Genomic DNA, 22,609 nt, shown 5'->3' with positions numbered 1-22,609 from the left:
CTGAACTGAAGTCACTCAGTCATGTCTGACTCTTTTTGACCCCATGGACTCTAGCCTACCAGGTTCCTCCATCCATGGGATTTTCCAGGCAAGAATACTGTAGTGGGTTGCCATTTCCTTCTCCAGGAGATCTTCCTGACCCAGGGATTGAACCCGGGTCTCCCACATTGTAGGCAGACGCTTTACCGTCTGAGCCACCAGGGAAGCTCAAGTAGCCACTAATTTCCTGGGGAAAAAAAGGCAATATGCATCCATAGTTTTTTAAAATGTATACTTTGTGTGTGTGTGTGTGTTAGTCACTCAGTCATGTCAGACTCTTTGTGATCCCATGGACTGTAGCCCACCAGCCTCCTCTGTCCATAGAATTCTCCAGGCAAGAAAACTGGAGTGGGTAGCCATTCCCTTCTCCAGGGGATCTTTCCAACCCAGGGTTCAAACACAAACCACCTATATTTTAGGCAGATTCTTTATCATTTGAGCCACAAGGAAAATTCAAACTTTAACTCTGTAGTTTCCAGCCAGGAATCTATCCTAAGGAAATATTTAAGACTACCAAGCTCAAATAATAATCCTGGTATTATCGTAATGATTTCAGAGAATTTGTCTCAGCCACTAAGCATGGTGTGCCTCAGTACCTCATCAATGGAATCAGATAACTTGGGGTTGTAGACCTCACTTGCAGGTATCACTTAAGGATTACTGACATAGAAGAGCAAAACTAGCTTGTATCTTTAGAGGGGAATGATACTATATAAATCTAAGAGGTAATGAACTTCTCTTTCTAAAGTTCTTCACATTCTTTGAGATTTTTCAGAGTTGTAAGATGGTTATGAAATAGTATTCATTTGTTTATTTTTTGGTATTGATATTTTATAATTTCCATTTGGATGTAGAAATATATGCAAAGAAAGGTAAATCTACTAGTTTTTCACTTCTTTTTCTGCTTTAGCAGTCCCAGTTGTGAGCATATGTTACAATGCTGCTCTCTATTATTACTCTAACAACCACTTTGCTAAGGAGTTAAGCTACCAGAAATCTATTGGAAAATTATTTTGTCAGTATGTTTTATGTGATAAAGCCACAGGGGAAAAGTTGGAGACAAAAATCGGTAAAAAAAATAATAGCCTGTTTACTAACAGCAACTCCCAAATGTATCTTTTTCTCTCTCTCTAGTTACAGATAACAGTGGTGTGATTGCCCACCTGTAGCAATTTATGTCACTGACCTTCATTAAAATATGGTTTAAAAAATCAGGACAGGATTGTCTCTGGTATCAGCCGTTTGAGTGACCTGGAGCACGTCACTTTACTTGTTGAAACTTCTGAATCTTGTTTTTAAATAAAGGATTCTGTGATTCTAAACTGGGGAGATACTGCCTCCGAGGGGCGCTTGTAAATGTGTGCTGTGTGCTAAGTCACTTCAGTCATGTCCAACTCTTGGTGACCCTATGGATTGTAGCCCTCCAGGCTCCTCTGTCCATGGGATTCTCCAGGAAGAACACTGGAGTGGGTTGCCATGTGTCAACTCTGCCACCCAGAGATCAAACTTGCTTCTCTTACGTCTCCTGCATCGGCAGGTGGGTTCTTTACCACTAGTGCCACCTGTATAGGAACATTTTTTTTTTAGGAGCACTTATTTTTAGTGGTCTCCACTTTTCCATGATCATCAAGATGGCAGAGCAGAAGGACCTGTGATCATCTCCTGCAAGAATACCAAAATTGCAACTAGCTGCTCGTTTCTGCCATAATGATACCACCCCTATGAAAGAAAGTGAAGAGGAATTAAAGAGCCCCTTGATGAAGGTGAACGAGGAGAGTGAAAAAGCTGGCTTAAAACTCATTCAGAAAACTAAGAATCATTCAGAAAACTGAATCATTCAACATTCAGAAAACTAAGATCATGGCATCTGGTCCCATCACTTCATGGCACATAGATGGGAAAACAATGGAAACAATGACATATTTTATTTTCTTGGGCTCCAAAATAACTGTGGACAGTGACTGAAGCCATGAAATTGGAAGACCCTTGCTCCTTGGAAGAAAAGCAATGACAAACCTAAACAGCATATCACAAAGCAGAGACACTACTTTGCCTACAAAGGTTCATATAGTAAAAGCTGTGGTTTTTCCAGTAGTCATGTATGGATCTGAGAGCTGGACAATAAAAAAGGGTAAGTGCCAAAGAATTGATGTTTTCGAACTGTGGTGTTGGAGAAGACTGTTGAGAGTCCCTTGACTCTGGTTTGAACTGCAGGAGATCAAACCAGTCCATCCTAAAGGAAATCAACCCTGAATATTCATTGGAAGGACTGATGCTGAAGCTGAAGCTCCAATACTTTGGCCACCTGATGTGAAGAGCCGACTCATTGGAAAAGACCCTGATGCTGGGAAGGATTGAAGGCAGAAGGAGAAGGGGACTACAGAGGATAAGATGGTTGGGTGGCATCACTGACTCAATGAGCATGAGTTTGAGCAAACTCTGAGAGATGGTGAAGGACAGGGAAGAATGGACTCCAGTCCGTGGGGTCACAAAGAGTTGGATAAGACTGAGAGAATGAACAACAACATTTTTAGTGATCAGAGCCCAGGGATGCTAAATGCCCTGCAGAGAGCATGGGGCTGTCCTGCAAAACGAGGAACTGTCCTACTCCCAATGCCGGAAGCAGCCTGGGTTACCTCTAATGTTCCTTCTGACAGTCAGTGATACCAAATGCCTATCCATCCTTTGGTTCATTAGTCACCCATTATTGATCCCTACTGTATGCTAGGCACCAAGGTTCCCAGCTGAAATGTGCCAGAAACCCTGGCTTGTACTGTAGTATTCTTTCATCTTCTCTTCTTTCTAAAAGTCCTCCCTACCCATAGGACCAGCTGACACTCATAGTACAGATTTTTTAGCTCAGCTTATTAAGGGAACAGATGCCAGGACTAATCGAGTGCTTTGGGATTTCTGATGACACTGAGAACCAGAAAAGCTCACTTGAGCCCTCCTCAAAGACTGGATGGTGGCCTGGTTTGCTGTCCATCGTTCAAGCCTGGAAGCCTTCTGCTTCACTGACTGAGGGCTTCCAGCCAGATAATGAAATCCCGGTTGTGGAACATGCAGCTAGATATTTTAACTGTTGAGTCAATCATTTCTAATTTTTAAAGCAAAACACCAACTCTTTTATGCCCAGTGAAGGGTTTTCACTGGCAAACTCAAATTTCCTAACAAATGGTATTTGAGGCCAGTTGTAAAACTTGCCTTAAGAGCATTTTATCACATCAAGTAGTTATCATTAACTTGACAATTAACTGTGCAATGAGGGACTGTATGCTGGACTGCCAATCCTCCAGCTTTCATCCCTGTACTCATCCCCTCCCAGAGTTCTATGATCTCTGGACTCAGCCCCTAGTCCATCATGGTGCAGCTCAGTATTAACATTTCCCAGTAACCTCAGGGACAACTTACTCTTCTGACTGCTTTCTCCATTCTGCAGAGGAGATGACTGCAACACAGAGAAGCATGAGGGTCTGTCCAGGTCACAAAAAGCTTTATAGACAGTGAAGATCCCAAGAATTGTTTACAGTGCCAAAAAGCTATTTTGATGGTCAGGGGTGCTTAGGAAATATACAAACATTTTTCAGCCTTTAATGAATCTTGGAGACTGGATTTTGATGTTACTGATTATTAAAAATCCTTGTATGTATTTGTTCAGTAACTATTATTGGATGCATCTCATGAGCCCAGCAGAACTCTGGGTGCTAGAAATGTAGTCCTGCTCTCAGGGACCTCCAGACTAATGGGGAAGTCAGACATTATGGCAATAATTCCATATTAATTATGAATTATTATAATTGACACTGTATAGGAGAGGTATAGAATGCAAGGTAATCATTGACTAGAACCTGACCTAGCCTAGGAACCCTAGAGGTTGTTTGAGGAGGCAGTATATAGGTGTGGGCCTGAAGAAGGAGGCAGGTCTTCAAGAATTGGTTGAGCATTCCAGAAGGAAGGAGATGCATGAATGAAGACCCTGAGGCAGGAAGGAAGGGCTTGCTCCAGGTGGGAGAGGATGCTGGTCCAGTCTACGTGGCAGAAGTGGTAAGAGTAGATTTGAGAGGTTGTTTAGAAGATGAGCTGGCAGAATTTGGCGATCCACAGGATGTAGACAGTAAGAGGGAAGGACTGTTGGTTTGTGATCCATAGGATGTAGACAGTAAAAGGGAAGGGGTATTAGTGACCACTGCCCTGGATCTGGCTACTGGGTGGTAGGGTGACCTGTTTAGGATTCTAGCAGAGGAGCTGTACTGGGCCCTGAGACCGGATCACCAGTTCCTCATTTTTTCTTGTTTAGTACATGGAGTCTGGAGTCCTGGGGGCCATCCATGAGTCTAACGGAGACCCTGCCTCTCATGGAGTATCCAGAGGTCATTGCATCTTACCAGAAGGTGGTCGAGACAACCAGTTCTGTGGAGTCCAGAGCATCGTGTTTGAAAGTAGGGCATAGACTGGAATTGGGGCCCTCAGAATTTGTAAAATGGTTTCACATGGGTTATTTTCAAACTTCACAATGATCTTTAGAGATAGTCTTCATTTATACTAATAGGAAATTGAGGCTTCCTGAATTTGTGGTTTGCCCAAGGTCATACTGCTCGAAGTAAGGATCTAGTACTCAAATTCAGGTCTTTTGGCTCCCGACACAGGGGTCTTCTCATTCCATCAGGTTCTCTTTCTACATGATCAGGGACAAACTCTCCACCATCTCTTAGGGCTTCCTTGTCAGATGGAATCTCACTATTTGTGCAAAATATATAAGAAATGAAATCAAAGATTTCTTAATACTCTGCTTTCTTTTCTCTCTCTCCTTTTTTACTTTTTTTTTACAGTAGTTTTTAAGTATTTGTAAATTTTGAGACTAATATTTGTATTTATATTTAGGGTTTTTTTTCCTGTAAATAGTGACAGATTAAAACAGATTAAAGTAATTGTTATTGATAGTGGGGAGAAAGCTCTGGGAGAAATGAAGTTCAACTTCTGTCTAGATCCTAATAGTTCATAGACTAGTATAAGACCACTGCCCCTTCACCTCCCATTCCCACATCTGCTTCCAGAGTTCTGGGACCATCTAAAATGGCTCCGTCTATTCTCTGCACATCTGAGTGTCTCCATGGAGTCAGCCTGGGTGCTAAGGAAGATGAAAGCTGAGCTGCCCTGACACCATGGGGGCAGAAGAATCTTCACCTCCAGCCTAACTTATTGATTCGCCTTCTCCGCTTTTCTTCAAGGCTTGGGTTTAAGTAAAGTTCATGTCATTTGTTTCAGAGTCTGTTTTAATTTTATCAGTTCTGGGTCTTTCCAAAAACTCAGATTCAGGGAAAATGTCCTCTCTGCCTAGAGAAGTCATTTTCCCCACAGTTTCCGTCGAATGGAAAGCTTCCCTCTGAACTCCCCACTGTTGTTTCCCTCCCTGCCTGCCGTAGCTCCTGGACTGCTTTGTGATCCCAGTGGTGATCTTGCTCTCCTGGTTCTTCCTGCTGATCCGGTACAAGGCTGTGCATTTCATCGGCATCGTTGTCTGCATCCTGGGGATGGGCTGCATGGCGGGCGCGGACGTGCTTGTGGGCAGGCACCAGGGAGCAGGTGAGTCTCCAGTCCGCCAGGTTACTTGCCTCTGTGGGTGAGCCCAAGGCAAGACACGGAACATTTGTGGCTCATGGTGCAAACCAGGAACCTGGGCGCCCTAGTGTCTGCGGCCTACTCGTGTTTGTTCCCCTACACCCAGGACAGTGGCACATAGGAGGTGCTTCAGATATGTTTCCTGAGTGAACAAAGGGAGCAAAACACAGTTTTCATGCCCATTCTACAGGAATTCAGAAACATTCAGACTGTGTTTAAAGCTGGGAGTCACGACCCACTTGGAGCATGTGCTGGAGGCTAAAGCTGCCTGCCCCAGACCAGCTGTTAGAGACAGTTTCAGTGGGTCAGACCATTCCTGAGCCACCGGGACCACCCCCACCCCCCACCTGCCTATGCCTTCTCTCCCAAGTCAGAGAAAGACGGAGCTTTCAAATTATTGAGTGAAGCTAGTCATATAGGCCTACACGTGGTTACTTAAACTTTGAAGAGTAGATTAGGAATACTCGATATTTTTATGAGGGAGAGTCAAGTTCAGTCTCCTCATGCATCTTTTTTGTTGGTTTGTTTATTTGAGGGGAGGGCTTTGGGTAGCAGTCCCTGGTGGCTCAGACAGTAAAGAATCTGCCTGCAACACAGGAGACCTGGGTTCGATCCCTGGGTTGGGAAGATCCCCTGGAGAAGGGCTACCCACTCCAGTATTCTTGCCTGGAGAATTCCATGGACAGAGGAGCCTGGCGAGGTACTGTCCATGGACTCGCAAAGAGCTAACACGACTGAGTGACTAACACTTTCACTTTCAGAGGTAATTACCTTGTAGACCTACACGGTAAGCTTCAACGGTTACTCATTAGAGTGCTATGCTCTTCTGTGGAACACCGATCCAGAATGCTTTCTAGAGGATCACTTTTAAAGCAGTGTAGTTCTTTAAAATATACCCCAATTCCTCAAGCTACAGAAAGTTTCAGAGGGCAGGAAAACAAAAACAAAAGCAATTTTCTTTGTCAGCATCAGAAACAGGATAAAAAGTACAGCTCCGTCAGTTTGGAATTGCCTTTTCCTCGAGGGAATTAGGGATAAAAAGTTAAAATTGGGGCATTTCTCTCCGAGACTAGGTCATAGGTAATACCTGAAATGAACATCATTTATGTTTTTAAGTTGCACCGTAGAATTTTTTGGCTGAAAGGGACCTTGTCTGGCAGCCCTGTATTTAAGACACAAAAAAATGCCAAGACACAGAGAAGCCAAGCGAGCTGCCCAAGGTCACACAGCTGAGACTAGAACAGGCTTCCTTCCCTCTCGCATTGCTGGGAGCTGAAGGTATAACACAGAGCAAAAGAGACAGTCTCTATCCCTTCCAAATGCTGCTTACACCACGTTATCAGTCCCCACCATAACAGATGTGCTAAAAACACATGCACCAGCTCTTCCCAGATTCTGTTCTATGAAATAGTGTTCCATGGGATATTGATAAGTATTACATGAGGAGGCTAGTTTTTGCTCTATTCCCATCATGATCCCAGTGTAGATCATCTCTTTGAACCAATGAGACAGTGTTTTTGTCTGATACAACATGGCTGGTTGTCATAAAGTCACAATTGAATTACCCTTTCTCAGCTTTGCTTGAACTGTGTAAGCACAGACTAAGCAGGAGGTGCCCTTCTTTATGAAAATTTTGCTCTGCTGAACCTCCCCATTCACCCTGGCCATCATTTTGCATCATAGTCAAGGAAGACAATTGTCATAATAAATCTAAGCATTTACGCCCCAATGTTAAACTGACTTGATTTGATTTCATTAGGTTGTATTCACTAATCCTGTAAAAAAATTTTTTTTTTTATTCAAGTAAAGTGTTAGGAAAGGAGTACTAGTACTATTTAAGAAAAATAAAGTAAGTCCATTTGGGAGTCTTTCTAAAGTGGTCATTTTTTAAAAGAATGAAACGCGCGGGAGCAGTGTTTCATCTTTTGGTGTGACTGTTTAAGGCTTATAGCTTCATTCCTGTTGTAACATATGAAGGCCCAGTTTTAACAGAATTGAATTTTATCATTGTTGAATACCATCCATGCTCACATAATGGTGCCCACGTATACGGCATGACGTTCTGAGGGCAGCCCAAATTTAGGATCCAAGGGCACATTTTATAAAGCAATGATTGGACACATCTTATGTCTCTAAAAATATTAAATTAGGCAGTAACTTAAGCTATCATATGAAATATTCTGAAAAGAGAAAATAACACACTGGTTTTGAAGACAATATAAGCCTCGTGTGCATCATTATCACAAATGTTCCATTGGTTACCCTAACTGTAAGAGCTGGTTAAATTGCATTAATTAGCCAGAGCCAGAACTTTTGTAAAATCCTTCAAGCACTCACCAGAACTTGAATTAGGCATTCAACTCGATATAAAGTGTCATCACTCCATCAACAGCTTTTTGCAGAAAAAGAGGATGACTGACTTAGTCCTTTTTATATTGCTAGTCCATGGTTCTCCTTAGCTTGGGATTTTTAAAATTCTGTCCTCAAGGACATTTTTTTCTTGACTTGATCTGTTACCTCTTTATTTTATTTTTTAAACCTTCAATTTTGTATTGGAGTATAACCAATGAACACTGTTGTAATAGTTTCTGGTGAACAGTGAAGGGACTCAGCCATACATATAACATATATCCATTCTCCCCCAAACGTCCCTCCCATCAGGCTGACACATAACCCTGAGCAGAGGTCTATGTGCTACACAGTAGATCGGTCCTCAAGGACTCTTGATATTGGCCATGGAGACTGCCTTGGAGCCTGCAGAATGGTCTACAAAGTGGGATGGAAACAAAAACACATTCCAGTTCTATGCTTGTCTTGGGACCAACTGATCATCTACTACAGGTGCTCCCAGGCTGAACTCAAGGGCGATGTCTTTTCCAAGTTTGTCAGTGAACCTCAGGGGGCCTAGTATGTGCATTCATTCTTTGCCACCTTCCTCTAGCCTCACAAGCCTCCTCTAAGAGATCAGCTCTGCATTTACTGACACCTGCGGGAAAGACATGCGAGAAAGTGGCTCTTGAGAAAGTGATAGGTGTTGGAGGGTGTAAAAATGATTTAGTAATAAGGGCAAAGAGGTTTCTCCATGATATTTCTACTTTCCTTGGAAAATGTATGAATATGTAATAAAAGGGAAGGTTAGAAAATAATAGATTTAAGATTAAAACTCAATTAAAATAGATTCTTGTCATAAAATGTATTTCTTACTCTTCAAAATATCTCCTTTCTATAACAATGCATTTATATTGCATCTTATAGTTCACTTATCAAAGATGTTAGATAACATAATGACACTTTTCTTTATTACCAGATATAACTTTATATTTATTTCAAAAGAGAGAAAATATTTTCAAGGCATTAGATAATTAATCTTAATTTTAGAAGATGATAGTTTTATTGGTGCCAAGTACTTTCCTATGCATCATCTCATTTTATCCTCTTAATTAGGCAAAGAAAGTATTTTTATTCTCACTTTTGCAGTTGAAGAAATCATGACTCAGGAAAGGTAAGAAACTTGTGTAAGGGCACACCACTACAAAATTGTGTCATAGGATGTGAAATCTTTCTGCTACACCACTTAATACTTATTTTTCCATAATTGTGACTCTTGTAAAAAATTGTTCAATTGTACTATTGTTCAATTGTAGTAAATTAGGATGAATGACTGTCCCAGGTTTTCCAGAATGGAGGTGTTTCCCAGATGTAGTACTTTCTGTGCTAAAGCCAAGTGAGTCTCAGAGAAACAAAGCAGTTGGTTCCATTTAAAACTCAAAAATGTTCAGTGAGATGGCTTCATTTTCCTAAATTTCATTAGTAGACTTACAACACTCTAGAAGACTATGTTGTTGTTGTTCAGTCGCTAAGTCATGTCCAGCTGTTGGCCACGCCATGGACTGCAGCACGCCAGGCTCTTCTGTCCTCCACTATCTCCTGGAGTTTGCTCAGATTCATATCCACTGTGACAGTGATGCTATCTCTAATTCACCACTTATTCTTGAACTAATGGTAAGTAGTGATTTTAAATAACATTCCCTCTTCTCTCTCTACTACACAGACACAGGTATCCCTCCAAAAATAGTGTTCCTAGTACTTAATGAAAACTTTAATAAGGAAAACCAATTCTTGCAAAGCAATTATGACTAGGTTGTTTAGAAGTAAGAAGCGATCCAAAATGAGGAACGGCCAATCCAGACTGACAGGTGGTTATTCAAAGAGAATGATTGATTCACTCTTTTTAACCACCATTTAGTGAACACTTAATAAGTTCCAGATGATATACTAGGCATTTTACATTATTTTGCATTTTAAAGTCTTATTGACATTATTTTACAGTATCCTCACCATAACCTCATTTTCAAATAAGGAAACTCAAGTCAGAAAGACTCTATGGCTTGCCCATGTTCAACAAGTATTAAGTGATAGAGAGGCAATTAGAATCCATGTCTACCTGAGCTGAAAGATGTCGCCACTCAACGTCTTTACCATGGGATGGAAAAAGAAAGACCTTTTCTGTCAGCTCAACTCATTCAGGCATTTATTGAGAACTTACAATGCGCCAGAATCTGTGCTAGGGACCACACAGAATATAAAACCAAGTAAGTCACGGTAGACCCTTCAACCATATTATGGAAGAAAACAGGGAGAAGGGAAAACATGCAAGGTGACAAATAACAGACGTGAAGCAGAATGCAGTGAGGGCCACACACAGGTACAGTTCAGTTCAGTTCAGTCACTCAGTCGTGTCCGACTCTCTACGTCCCCGTGGACTGCAGTATGCCAGGTTTCCCTGTCCATCATCAACTTGCAGAGCTTACTCAAACTCACACAGGTACAAGAGTGTGAAATCCAGAGGAGACAAAGAAGGCATGGGCTTGAATGGATTCCTCATAATTTCAAGTGTCTCCGTTTACCCCAAGTCTGCAAAACATTATCACTCATTGTGGTTTCACCCATAAATGACACATTTGCTCAATATAATTTTCCCTGTGAACATTCAGAAAAACTGACTCAACCATGTTAAATATCTATTGCGTTAATAGGGCATGTTATAATTTCCAGTTACCTACAAATTGCATTATATCAAACACTTCATTTATGATATGGTTAGATAAAATCATGTCCTGGTTAGTTCAATTATATTTAATCATCTAAAATTTCACACATGCTCTATGTGTATCTACTGTCAAATGATTTAAAAACTAATAAATACATTTACTGGTAAAATATTAATAGATAGTATTTAATCATTTTGTCCCCAATAACTTAGGAAATACTTCTGAACTTGCAGTTACACATCATTGTGTCATTATTAACAAAAATTATGACTGAAAAATTCAAAGTACTGGGGAGTAGATGCCACATAGTCAAAGGCTTAACAGAATAGACCATAATGAAACAAATGTGGAGTTTGAAAAAGATTGGTGGGACTATTCATGGAAACAGTGCAGCCTTATTTTAAGACTTTTAAAAGCTGGACTGATGTTTCTCTAATTTCTATTTAAATATTTCATTATAATTCAACTTTCCTGAATCCAGTCATATAAAATTAATTTCATTAACCAAGAATTCTACCAAGCAGCATTTTCCACACTTCACTAATACAACAATAATTGAGATTCATAGTAATGGCCCCATGTCACCACAAGATTCTGAAATGACTTCTTCTTGAAAAGTGACTGAATCATGTTCATTATAATTTTATAATCTTAGTAATGTATGCTTTTTATTTTATCAGGTATTCCTCAAATGAACTCCTTAAAATTATGAGTTCTGTCATGATTTTCTAGTTGACACATAAAAGAGGGTTCAGAATGGGGAACACGTGTACACCCGTGGCAGATTCATGTTGATGTATGGCAAAACCAATACAATATTGGAAGTAATTAGCCTCCAATTAAAATAAATAAATTTATATTTAAAAAAATATTATTCAGTTTTGTAAGTTCATTTGTATCATTTATTTTTAGATTCTACATATAAAAGATGTCATATGATATTTCTCCTCTGTCTGACTTACTCCAGTCAGTAGACAGTCTCTAGGTCCATCAGTGTTGCTGCAAATGGCCTTATTTCATTCTTTTTAATGGCTGAGTAATATTCCATTGTGCGTATATCTATCACAACATTGTTAATCAGCTCTACCCCAATGCAAAATGTTTTGGATGTTAAAAAAAATAAAAATTAAATTTAAAAAAGAGATTAATCAGGATACTCTGTAACATCAACATTAATTTCCCCAGAAGTCACACCCAGGACACAGCCCTGAGGTTTCTTGGAACCTCATCATGTTCTTGGGTCATCTGCTCTCCAGGAGCCCAGTGAGGGCTACTAGCCCTTGCTGATCCAGACTCTCAGCTCCATTCCCTTGAGAGTGACCCCAGTAAGCTCTCTAGCCTTTCAAGCTATCGTCTCTCTCTCTGATCCTTACTAGGAGTGGAACTTGTCTTAGAAAAAGTGACACTAATTGGAGTAAATATCCCTGGAGGTGACCACAGAGGCATGAGATCTCTCCCCATACCCCACCCAGATTATTTTATGGGAAACCTCTTTGTGGAGTGTGGGCAGTGCTCCCAACTATACAGAGATAATCTGGTTCTGCAGTTTTAGTTTGTTCCAGCTAAGCTCTAGGGTGAGTCTCTCCCTTAGAATCTCAGTAGACAGAGTCCCCTCCCCAGCTTGCACCTCTTCTGCCCCAGAACTTCACATCTACTGAGCGCCCATGAGCCAACTACATAGGTCAGAGTTGGGGACCACTTGGGTACAAGCTTACTATGAGGCCTCCGGTTGCTGATTCCCACTATCCTTCCCTGACTTCACACTTCCTGGAGTAGAAAGAGTTGGCCTAATTATAGGAAATAGTTGTGTACATAATTTATGAGAGATTGGACATAAACTAAAACTAGCCAAAATTGAATTTAGAACAAATAGATACTTTTTATGAAAGAAGAAAAATATTGATGTGATAATGAATTACATATATTTTCACTCTTCTGTTGCTTACTTTAGGGGAGTTGAAAATTTCAACCCATAGTCCATTTCAGACTATGAACTTTTCAACCCATGGACAGAAGACATGGGACTTTTCTGAGACAGTACAATCCAGAAGAAACTAGTCCCTCTCTTAGCTAGGGAAGACTTCTTATTGGGTAGACATAGCAACCTTTTTACATCACAACGTATCTGAAGTACACATAAACAGACCACTTAATCTCAGCAGGCAAAATACAGAACTTCTATAAAAATGTCAGAATAGACTAATCAAGTGTGTTAGTTCCTCAGTTGTGTCTGACTTTTTGAGACGGCCAGTCTCCTCTGTCCATGAATTCTCCAGGCAAGAATATTGGAGTGGGTAGCTATTTCCTTCTCCAGGGGATCCTCAAAACCCTGGGATCAAACCCAGGTCTCCCTCATTGCAGGCAGATTCTTTACAGTCTGAGCCACCAGGAAGCCTCAGAATAAGCATAGGAAGCTGATTTTGCTGGGGCCAAATTCTTGTTAGGGTTTAATAAAGCTTCCTTTTTCTTTTTCTGTTCCTAGGGGAAAATAAGCTGGTGGGGGATCTCCTGGTCTTAGGAGGAGCCACACTGTATGGTATCTCTAACGTCTGGGAAGAATACATCATCCGAACTCTGAGCCGAGTGGAATTCCTGGGAATGATTGGACTCTTTGGGGCGTTTTTCAGTGGAATTCAGTTGTGAGTAAAAAATAAGAAATTCAGGCAGTTGACACTCTTAGAGCTTATTTTTTAAATGTTTTTCACTTAGGTTATGGCTGCTCACTTTATTTTGTAAAAATCAGAGCTAGAAACCTGTCACCAACCTCCCATATGAAATCTGAAAACTCAGTATCTTTATTAATAAATTTCTTCCAAACTAAATGAATTTTTAGTGAATTTATGTAATGGACTTTGAAGATAATTTATAAGAAAGCATTAAAAGTACATTGATTCTCCCAAACCAGCCAATGAGGTTTTATTAATACTTAGAGAAATAGGAAAACCAAGTGTAAATGCCATGATTTGATGCACTTCCAAAAAAGGGCATTCTGTTTACTAGTGACAACTAGTATACTAGTCTTTTACTAGTAATCACAACTAGAAAACTTAGAGTTTAAATTTGTCCTTTTATAATTTCTTTTATTGCTCATGGGTTTGCACAAGTGAACCACATTTCCAATTCATTTCTTAGGGAATTTCCTGGCAGTCCAGTTGTTAGGACTTTTACTGCCATGGCCAGTGTTCAATCTCTGGTTAGGGAATTAAGATCCCTCAAGCCTCATGGCTCAGCCAAAAAAAAAAAAAAAAAACAGCAGCAACAACAAAAATTCATGTCTTAGAAACTAGAAACTTAGTGTTTCCATTTTCCTTAAATGGGTCAAGATAGAACACAGGCATTCACTAAGCATCAAAAAGTCAGAAACAACAAGCTTTCAGTAATTCTGGCCTTGGAGTATATGTCATCACTGACTAGGGCTCAGAAGTTGCTATGGAATAAGTGTCAAGCAAAGCCTAATTTTTCATCAATAAAGGCCATGTATTTTAGCTTCACGTAAGAGATAAAGAAGCATAATATATCCTCCTGTCTACTTTCAGCAAATCCTATCTGCAACGCAAGTAATTCTGATTTTCACCACATCACTTTCTACAAGCAGGTTCTTTGTCATTGCGTCTGTGTCTGAAATTTTTTAAGGAGGCTCTTTTGGCATCACTTTAAATCTGTTTTGCAAATAGGCTCTTTCCAAGAATTCTCCAAATTTTGGTGTCCTGAGATACTGGTGGGGAACTCCATAGCAGACAGGGCCAGGAAATGGGAAGACCCTAAGACATTTATTTGGGATTCATTTTGAAAACATGATGGCATTTTAAAGTTTCTAAATTTGGCACTTCAGCTTCGTAAGAGGAAAAGAAATTGCCTAGTTCAACGGTTCGTAACCAACATTTTGTAGATGGATGGCTCATTTTATGGATTATTATTCTTGACTCCAAAAAAAAGTATCTTCGGAGATCTAGCACTCATCTGCTTCAGTTATAGACCTTTAGAACTGATGGAGCCCTTCAGAGACACTGCTTCCAAAATCGTGGAAGAGGCGTACAAGTGTGTTTGGCAAATGGGTTACGTTAAGGGCGCAGTAAAACCAAAGTGACACAGGAGAGGGCGCCACCCTCCCCTCCTGGTCCTCTTGCAGAACAGTGGTTCTCAGAGTGTAATTCTCTGGCCAGCAGGACTAGCACCACGTGGGAACTTGTCAGAAATGCACATCCAAGGGCCCTACTCTGATCCACTGAATCAGCCTCTGGAGGGCTGGGGTCCAGGAAACTGTTTTTTTATTTTTCAGACATTTTTGGGTCTTATTATTTATTTTAATTTTGGCTGCATTGGGTCTTCCTTGTGGCGCACAGGCTCAGTTGCACGTGGGATCTTAATTCCCTGGCCAGGGATCAAACTTGCATCCCTTGCATTACAAGGCAGATTCTTAACCACTGGACCCCCGGGGAAGCCCCCAGGAAACTTTTTTTTAACACCCTCTCAAGGTGGTATTTTTGTACATTTAAGTTTGAGAAACACAGCCCTGGAGAGTGCTCAATCGGAAAACTGATTAAACCTGCAAGCCCAGAAATTTTCAAACCTCGCCATGTACTTTTGAGAAAGCATCTGAGCGAGAAGTGAAAGCTAGGAGGCAGCCTGGCTGAGAAGGATGGTGGTGGGTCTGCAGGAACCAGTCTTGGGCTGAGCTACCTAATGAAACTAGCCTCTGTGTGATCCAAAGTTATTTTTGGAATTCAATTGATTGCTTGACGATTTGTATAAATCTGGTTAGTGAAAAATGACAAAAGAAGGCTTCGTTGGTCATCAGCTCTGCTTTCTTTCAATCCACAGAGCGATAATGGAGCACAAGGAGCTGTTGAAGGTGCCCTGGGACTGGCAAATAGGTAAGGGGTTTGCTCGCCTGAGATGCTGTTTTTAGTAAACCAGGAAAATAACCTTTGGAGAGTGACTGGGGTGGTGGTGAGGCACCCTCTGGGAAAGGACTTAGACTGCAGGGGGACAAGAGAAAATGAAACCACCCTTGTCAATTTGGGGACTCTCACCCACTAGAGGAGACTGAACTGTATGATTCATAATGTTTCTTAATTGAGCCTCTGCCCATTATCATTGTCAAGATGCCATTAGTGTAGACACAGAAGTGTGTTTTTAGGTTAAAGACCAACCAGAAAGAAAAATGCCCCGAGGTGCTGGTTAGACGCAAATGACAGCAATTTGCTCTAGCTCAGAAACGCAAAACTGATGTGATCATTAAAAAGTGACACTTTACTAAAGGGAAAAAGAACTGAACTTAACAAAAAGGCGCAAAAGAAAACAATGCGATGGGCATTCTGAACCCATAAAAACCTTTTCAGAAGGGAGCAGTTTGCTCAAAAGACACGGTTAATTGATCTCCAAATGGACTCAGTGGAAAATAGTAGACACGCTTTGAGCTCCTTCAGTCATCCAGGGCAGCTATGTGCCACCTGTTTCGAAAGTCACTTTTTTCTTATTAAAAAAAAAATAAAATTAGGACAAAGAGTTAAGATCCTAGGTGATGCTCTGATAATGATCACTCAGCAAGCCTTGGAAGGGACTGACATTTCGCACCCTCAAATGCCAGGGAGGGAGCCCTGAAACCTCCCCTCAGTGTCTATAACAAGACACTTGGGTTTCAGCACTGAGCACAGAGGTTGGCTTATGGGGGTGCTTGGAAAATGCATGCCCGATGAAAGCAAATGGGAAGTGAAAATATAGATGGTTCGCCACTCCGAAGCAGACTGTTCGAGCCATCCCCAGCTTACATGGGCGTTCATAGAACTAACGGTGATGGTGGTGTTGGTGGTTTAGTTGCTAAGTCGTGTCTGACTCTTACGACCCCATGGACTGTAGCCCGCCAGGCTCCTCTGTCCATGGGGATTCTCCAGGCAAGAATACTGGAGTGGGTTGCCATTTCCTTCTCCAGGGGATCTTCCAGACCCAGGAATACCAACTCAGGTCTCCTGCATTACAGGCAGATCCTTTACCGGCTGAGCTACAAGGGAATGGCTCCCGTCAAATTCTGCTTTTCTGAACAAGGACAACAGAGACATAAAGCTCCCTGCACCATTTACCTGCCTCTGACCCTGAAGCGTCCAGGGTTGACTGGCTGCTGACAGATTCCCTCTGAAGACACAGCAGGCACTTCAGAACTATGCCCACTCCCCTGGGGTTCTCTCTAGTGACTTCAAGGGCTCCCCAGCCCTTGTGTCTGTCACAGTCGGCCGTTTAATTTCTCTCGAGTTTTGCTGTAAAATGACACAATTAAATGAAAGTCAATAAAGAAAAGGGATTGTAGGGAGGAGAGGAAGGCAGCTGAGAAAGGAAGCTAGCTACAGGTTACAGCCTCATGGCCTCTGTGAGTCTCAGAGCCAGAATGTCAGCTGTGCTTGGTAACACTTCACATGCAGGGGCCCATGAGCATAAATTAATTTTATATTAATAGTAGTAGCACTAATAAAAAATAATTTGTCCTCCAATTATGCAGATGTCATGTGCATGTCCACCAAGCTCTGTTATAATTCAGTGTTAGTTAAATGTGTCATCAGAGCACACTGAGCTCTCATATTGCCATGAAAATGTCAGTTCCCTGTGGTCCAAGATGATGAAGGGCCGTGTAAAAGGAACACATTATAAAGCCATTTGTTTAATTTTCCTGATTGGAAATGAATCTCAAATGGTCTAGAAAAGGAACCAAATATTCATCTTTTCCTTCTGAAGCGTGGATAAGGGTCATCTTTGTCCTCCTACCTCATCCCAACCTACTACAAGCTTCTAGTGCTTAGCTCAGTTCTAGGCACATAAAATTTAATGAACAAGTGTTTTCTTAATGAGTGGATGAATGAATGGCAAGCCAAGGAGACAGGCTTGTATTGCTGTCTCTCAACTTACAAAAACGTAGACAAAAGGGAAAACAGTGGAAACAGGGCACGGGGCTTAGGCTTGGCTTTGACGTTTCTCTCTGGGAAACCAAGAGATGGCATAGCAGCTACTGCAATTCATGGGCCCTGGAGGCAGCGAGACACCCAGGGGGACGGACCTCCCATCAAGGCCTGCCCACGTGCCGTAGAAAGTCACCCTAGAGTGCCAAGCTCTGATCAGTGTGCCTTAGTTGACGGACCCAAGATCCAAGACTCTCTTTATCTCCAACCAGTGATCCCATCACAGTCTCTTGCACAGCTCCTATGGTTGCCATTTTACCAAAGTAAAAACTTTTTGTTCTGTGGACCAAATGGGATAATAAACATGTTTTATATTTTCTGGATTCGGAAAGCACTTTTTAACAGCTTCTGATATTTTCTAATAACACTGACCAATTGCAAGATACAAAGAGTAATTAAAAGCAAGAAGATAACAGTCTTTGATGCTGTTTGTTTTTATCTCCTTATTTTACTCTACTGAACAGAAAGACTGGGGCTGGTTATGTAATTATGAAACTCAAGTGAAATGTAGGACCTTATAGAGCTAACATGGTCTCCAGTGGAGCAGACGTGTGCGAAATCTAATAATTAGCTTAAGCATTCACTTTATCCCATTTGCCATTGTGTTGAAGGACAAGTGTTAGCTGATGTGCAAGTCCACTGTCAAAGGAGGGGAATGTGACAGGCAGGTCACCCAGTACCGATTTGTGGTGTGCTGGTGCTGGTGGTATTGGAGAAGGAAATGGCAACCCACTCCAGTGTTCTTGCCTGGAGAATCCCAGGAACGGGGGAGCCTGGTGGACTGCTGTCTGTGGGGTCACACAGAGTCGGACACGACTGAAGCGACTTAGCAGCAGCAGCAGCAGCAGGTGCTGGTGGTGATTTAGTTGCTAAGTCATGTCTGTCTCTTGTGACCCCATGGACTGTAGCCTGCCCGGCTCCTCTGTCCATGGGATTCTCCAGGCAAGAATACTGGAGTGGGTTGTCATTTCCTTCTCCAGGGGATCTTCCAGATCCAGGAATTGAACCTAGGTCTCCTGCACTGCAGGCAGATTCCTGCATTGCAAGCAGATTCTTTACTGACTGAGCTACGAGGGAAGCCCCTTGAGCTTCACTTTTCTTGCCATGGGCAGAGATTGCTTTGGTTTTGATTTTGTCCTGGAGGCCACAACAAGAGATTTGATCTTTCCCTGAAGATGCAGTAATGGGACCACAAAGCAGAAAAAACCTTAAATATCATTAAGAATAGTATAGCCTTTCTTTTTGCTGATGCTGAACTGGAGGCTGGGGAACTAAGGCTGCTTCACTGGACTCATGGCTGCCTGTGGGGGGGCTAATTGCACCCTCTGAGCCAGCCCCCCAGCCTGGCACCTTAGTACATATGTCCTGATATCATCATACCTCGCCTTTATTTTTAAGAATTAAAAATGATATTTTAAAAAATCTAGTCAAAGGAAAGTAAAAGAATACCAGTGGGATCCCAAAGAAAATGATGAGATAAAATATATGCAGCAAACACAAACATATACTATATACGTGTGTATACAATATCCATTACAAATAAACACGTATATCCCATATCACATGATATATCATGCATAACAATGCATTCTGTATATATCCCATATAAAATGAGATGCTCATTACAGTCAAATAGAATGCTTCATCCAAGTCCTATTTCTCTTCATAATAATTAAACAATATAGGTTAGTGGTATGCACTCAGAGTTTAAAGTCAGGCAGCCTGAGAGACCTGAAGGTGAGCTACTCGACCTCTATAAGCTTGTCTTTTGCCTACCTACTCACAGATTTGTTTCTTACCCTTACTCTGCTCTGCACTGCAGAGACTGACCGATGCAAACAGTGCCTCCCAGGCTGGCATGTTATTGACTTCAGCTAGATTGGCCACTCGGAGAAGGCAATGGCACCCCACTCCATTACTCTTGCCTGAAAATTCCCATGAATGGAGGAGCCTGGTGGGCTGCAGTCCATGGGGTTGCGAAGAGTCAGACACGACTGAGCGACTTCCGTTTCACTTTTCACTTTCATGCATTGGAGAAGGAAATGGCAACCCACTCCAGTGTTCTTGCCTGGAGAATCCCAGGGACGGGGAAGCCTGGTGGGCTGCCGTCTATGGGGTCGCACAGAGTCAGACACGACTGAAGCGACTTAGCAGCAGCAGCAGATGGCCACTGGGAGGCAGAAGAAGGATACTGGAGGGTGGGAGGAAGCAAGCGACCAGGATGTGTCTCCCTGTTTCAGGTCAAGTCTCTAGAAGTGGCCAAGTGTCCTCTGATTACACCTTTGCTGGGCCTCCCTGACTTCTGACCTCTGATAACATGGCCTCCTCCCTGGACCTCTCTGGCCCCAGGGATATGAATAATTTACTGTCTTTAGTAACATCTGGGTTGTCTTACCATCCATCTTTCCCCATTGCCCATTCAAACTCCTTTATAACTTGTACCCCATATTGTATTTCTTCTGTTGAACCTGCTGTGGAGTGTATCTTTATTAACCGATACACTCAATGAGCCTATTTCCTCATGTGTGTAAAGAGGATAACAATAGCAATGGTGTTATACTGTTGTGGAGATTAATGTACATAAAGCACATGACACGTAGCAAGTATTTAGTCTTAGCTGATGGTATTCTTCCCAGTTTCTCTAGCTTAAATCTTTTTAGCATATGAGGACAAGAGTTACCAAATCCTGTCTTTAGTGAGAGAGAGAACATTTCCAAAAAGAAACGATCATACATATACTTTGTCTGAAAATGTAGTTATTGTACCCACCCTGTGTTTATCAGTCAAAAGTAATTCAGTTTGTTTGATCATGTCGATCGAGTGCTTGAAAAATCCCATAAGGACAGCAAGTTGGGCCTTCAGATGCATCGCTAATGTCCATTAACGAGTTAATTTTTTATCTGAGAAGAAAAAAATCAGCAAATTGCAGCAACACAACATGCCCACTCTCAATCTTGTGCTCATTTGGCTGACTGGAAAGCCACACACAGAAACACTGGTTGACCCAGCAAAGTGATTAAATGTGATGGTGTTTGTATTTTACTCCCATCCCCCTAAATTTAATTTCTGCATTTTTAAAGAATAAGTTTAGGATGTTTAAGTGCCTAAGCTTGGAGAATCTCAAGGTAGCCTGATGAGTAGAATGAACTCTGCTGTGTGTGTGTTTTCCTTCACTCCTTGGCTCATGAGTTTGCTTGTAAAGTCACACTCTTCTCTCTGAGCTACCAGTTATAAATCCACTCCCTACTGGACAAATCTTTTTGGATGATGCACAAGCATCTCTAACTTAACATGTCCAAGATGGAGCTTTTTATTTCCCCTGAAAACCTGGTCCTCCTGCTCAGTTCTCTGCGACTCAGTAAATGGTGTCAAAATTCAGTGTCAGTTTCTAGTTAGCCAGAATCCACATGAACCCACTGTAGTCACTTTGTAAAGAATCTGCCTACAATCCAGGAGACCCAGGCTCGATTCCCAGGTCGAGAAGATTCCCTGGAGAAGGAAATGGCAACCCACTCCAGTTATTCTTGCCTGGAGAATCCCATGGACAGAGGAGCCTGTCAGGCTACAGTCCATGGGGTCGCAAGAGTCGGACACGGCTTAGCAACCAAACCACCACCACCACATGAACCCATGGGTATCTCTGATGCTGTCCTTTTTCTCACTACATACATCCAGTCTGGACCACCAGGAAAATCTTGGGAGAACTCAAGTGGTTCTGAACAACTACTCTGAAAGGTTCTAAAATCGAGTAGAAAGATTTTAGGCTACCCTAGTGGCTCAGCAGTGAAGAGTCTGCCTGCAAGACTATGCAATGCAATGCAGAAGACGTGGGTTCAATCTCTGAGTCAGGAAGATCCCTTGGAGGAGAAAACAGCAACCCACACCAGTATTCTTGCTGGGAAATCCCATGGATAGAGGAACCTGGCAGGCTATGGGGTCACAAAACAGTCAGACACAACTTAGCAACTAAACAGCAACAGCAACACATCCAGTCTACCAGCAGGGCACGTTGAACCTTCATAAACCAGCCACTTTCCTTCATCTCCACCGCCACTCTGAGCGAAAGCCACCAGCATCTCTTGCCTGGACTGAGACCCTGTACTCCTCGCTGGTTTCCTCTGAGCTTCTCTCCTTCAGTCCCTTCTCCATGCATATCTAAAGCCATCTTTTAGAAAGGTAGATCAGACTACAAGTTTCCTCAATGGCTTCCCATTACAACTAGAATAAGATGTCAGCTTCCTTCCAAGACCTACAAGGCCCCACATAATCCACCCCCTGCCTAATTTTCCAGTCTCCTCTTATCACTGCGTCAGTCTGTTCATCCTGCTCAGATATTCTGGCCTCTTGCAGCTCCTGTAAACCATTAGGGTCTTTTCATTTGTAGGTCTCCCTGCGTAAATTATTTTTCCCCTGGCCATCTCCTTCTAGTCCTTCAGGATTTAAAGTCAATGCTGCTTCCACCTTTCCAAAAGCAATACCCCTGTAATTCCCCATAAGCAACCCTTTTCTTGCTTCATAGCGCTGATATCAGTTCTAAGTTACTTGTCTCTCCTTTTTCCCATTGCATGCTAGCCCATAACAGAGTTCCTAGAACACAGTAGGTATGCAGTGAATACATGGTTGAATAATTGAATATGCAACATCAGATCTCACATGTGAGAGTTCACAGTATATCAACACCAGGTCAGGTGATGGGAGGGTAGGATTGTTGAACTTCCTAACCCAGTCATGTATAATCCAAATTTTAAAAAGTGGTGGGGGTTGGGGGGGGGGCTGCTGGTTCCTGGACTACATTTTAATCAAGTTTGATTACTTTTAGTAGATTAATTTAAGGGTATATCTTATCCCTAGACTAGTCTGTTCATCTCAGATTCCTTAAAGGAATACTGAATTAATTTTTATGTCTTTTCATGTATTAATCATAGGTTATTTAATTTTGCCCTTTTAGTAACT

At 41.9% G+C, this 22,609-nt stretch overlaps 1 protein-coding gene across 3 annotated transcripts in view; it reads left to right on the top strand.

Moving 5' to 3' along the window:
• SLC35F1 (solute carrier family 35 member F1) overlaps positions 1-22,609 on the top strand; it is a 426,615-nt gene that overhangs the window by 355,466 nt on the left and 48,540 nt on the right. For all 3 annotated transcript variants that reach the window (XM_055535079.1, XM_055535077.1, XM_055535078.1), the window contains exons 4-6: positions 5,463-5,622; positions 13,192-13,348; positions 15,531-15,583. In XM_055535079.1, the coding sequence (XP_055391054.1) occupies positions 5,463-5,622; positions 13,192-13,348; positions 15,531-15,583 (370 nt within the window). The remainder of the gene's footprint in view (positions 1-5,462; positions 5,623-13,191; positions 13,349-15,530; positions 15,584-22,609) is intronic.

Source organism: Bubalus kerabau, chromosome 9 (genome assembly GCF_029407905.1).
Source record: "Bubalus kerabau isolate K-KA32 ecotype Philippines breed swamp buffalo chromosome 9, PCC_UOA_SB_1v2, whole genome shotgun sequence".
NCBI classification, from domain to species: Eukaryota; Metazoa; Chordata; class Mammalia; order Artiodactyla; family Bovidae; genus Bubalus; species Bubalus kerabau.
The sequence above is the reverse complement of the archived record's forward strand: the minus strand, read 5'-3'. Positions and strand labels throughout refer to the sequence as shown.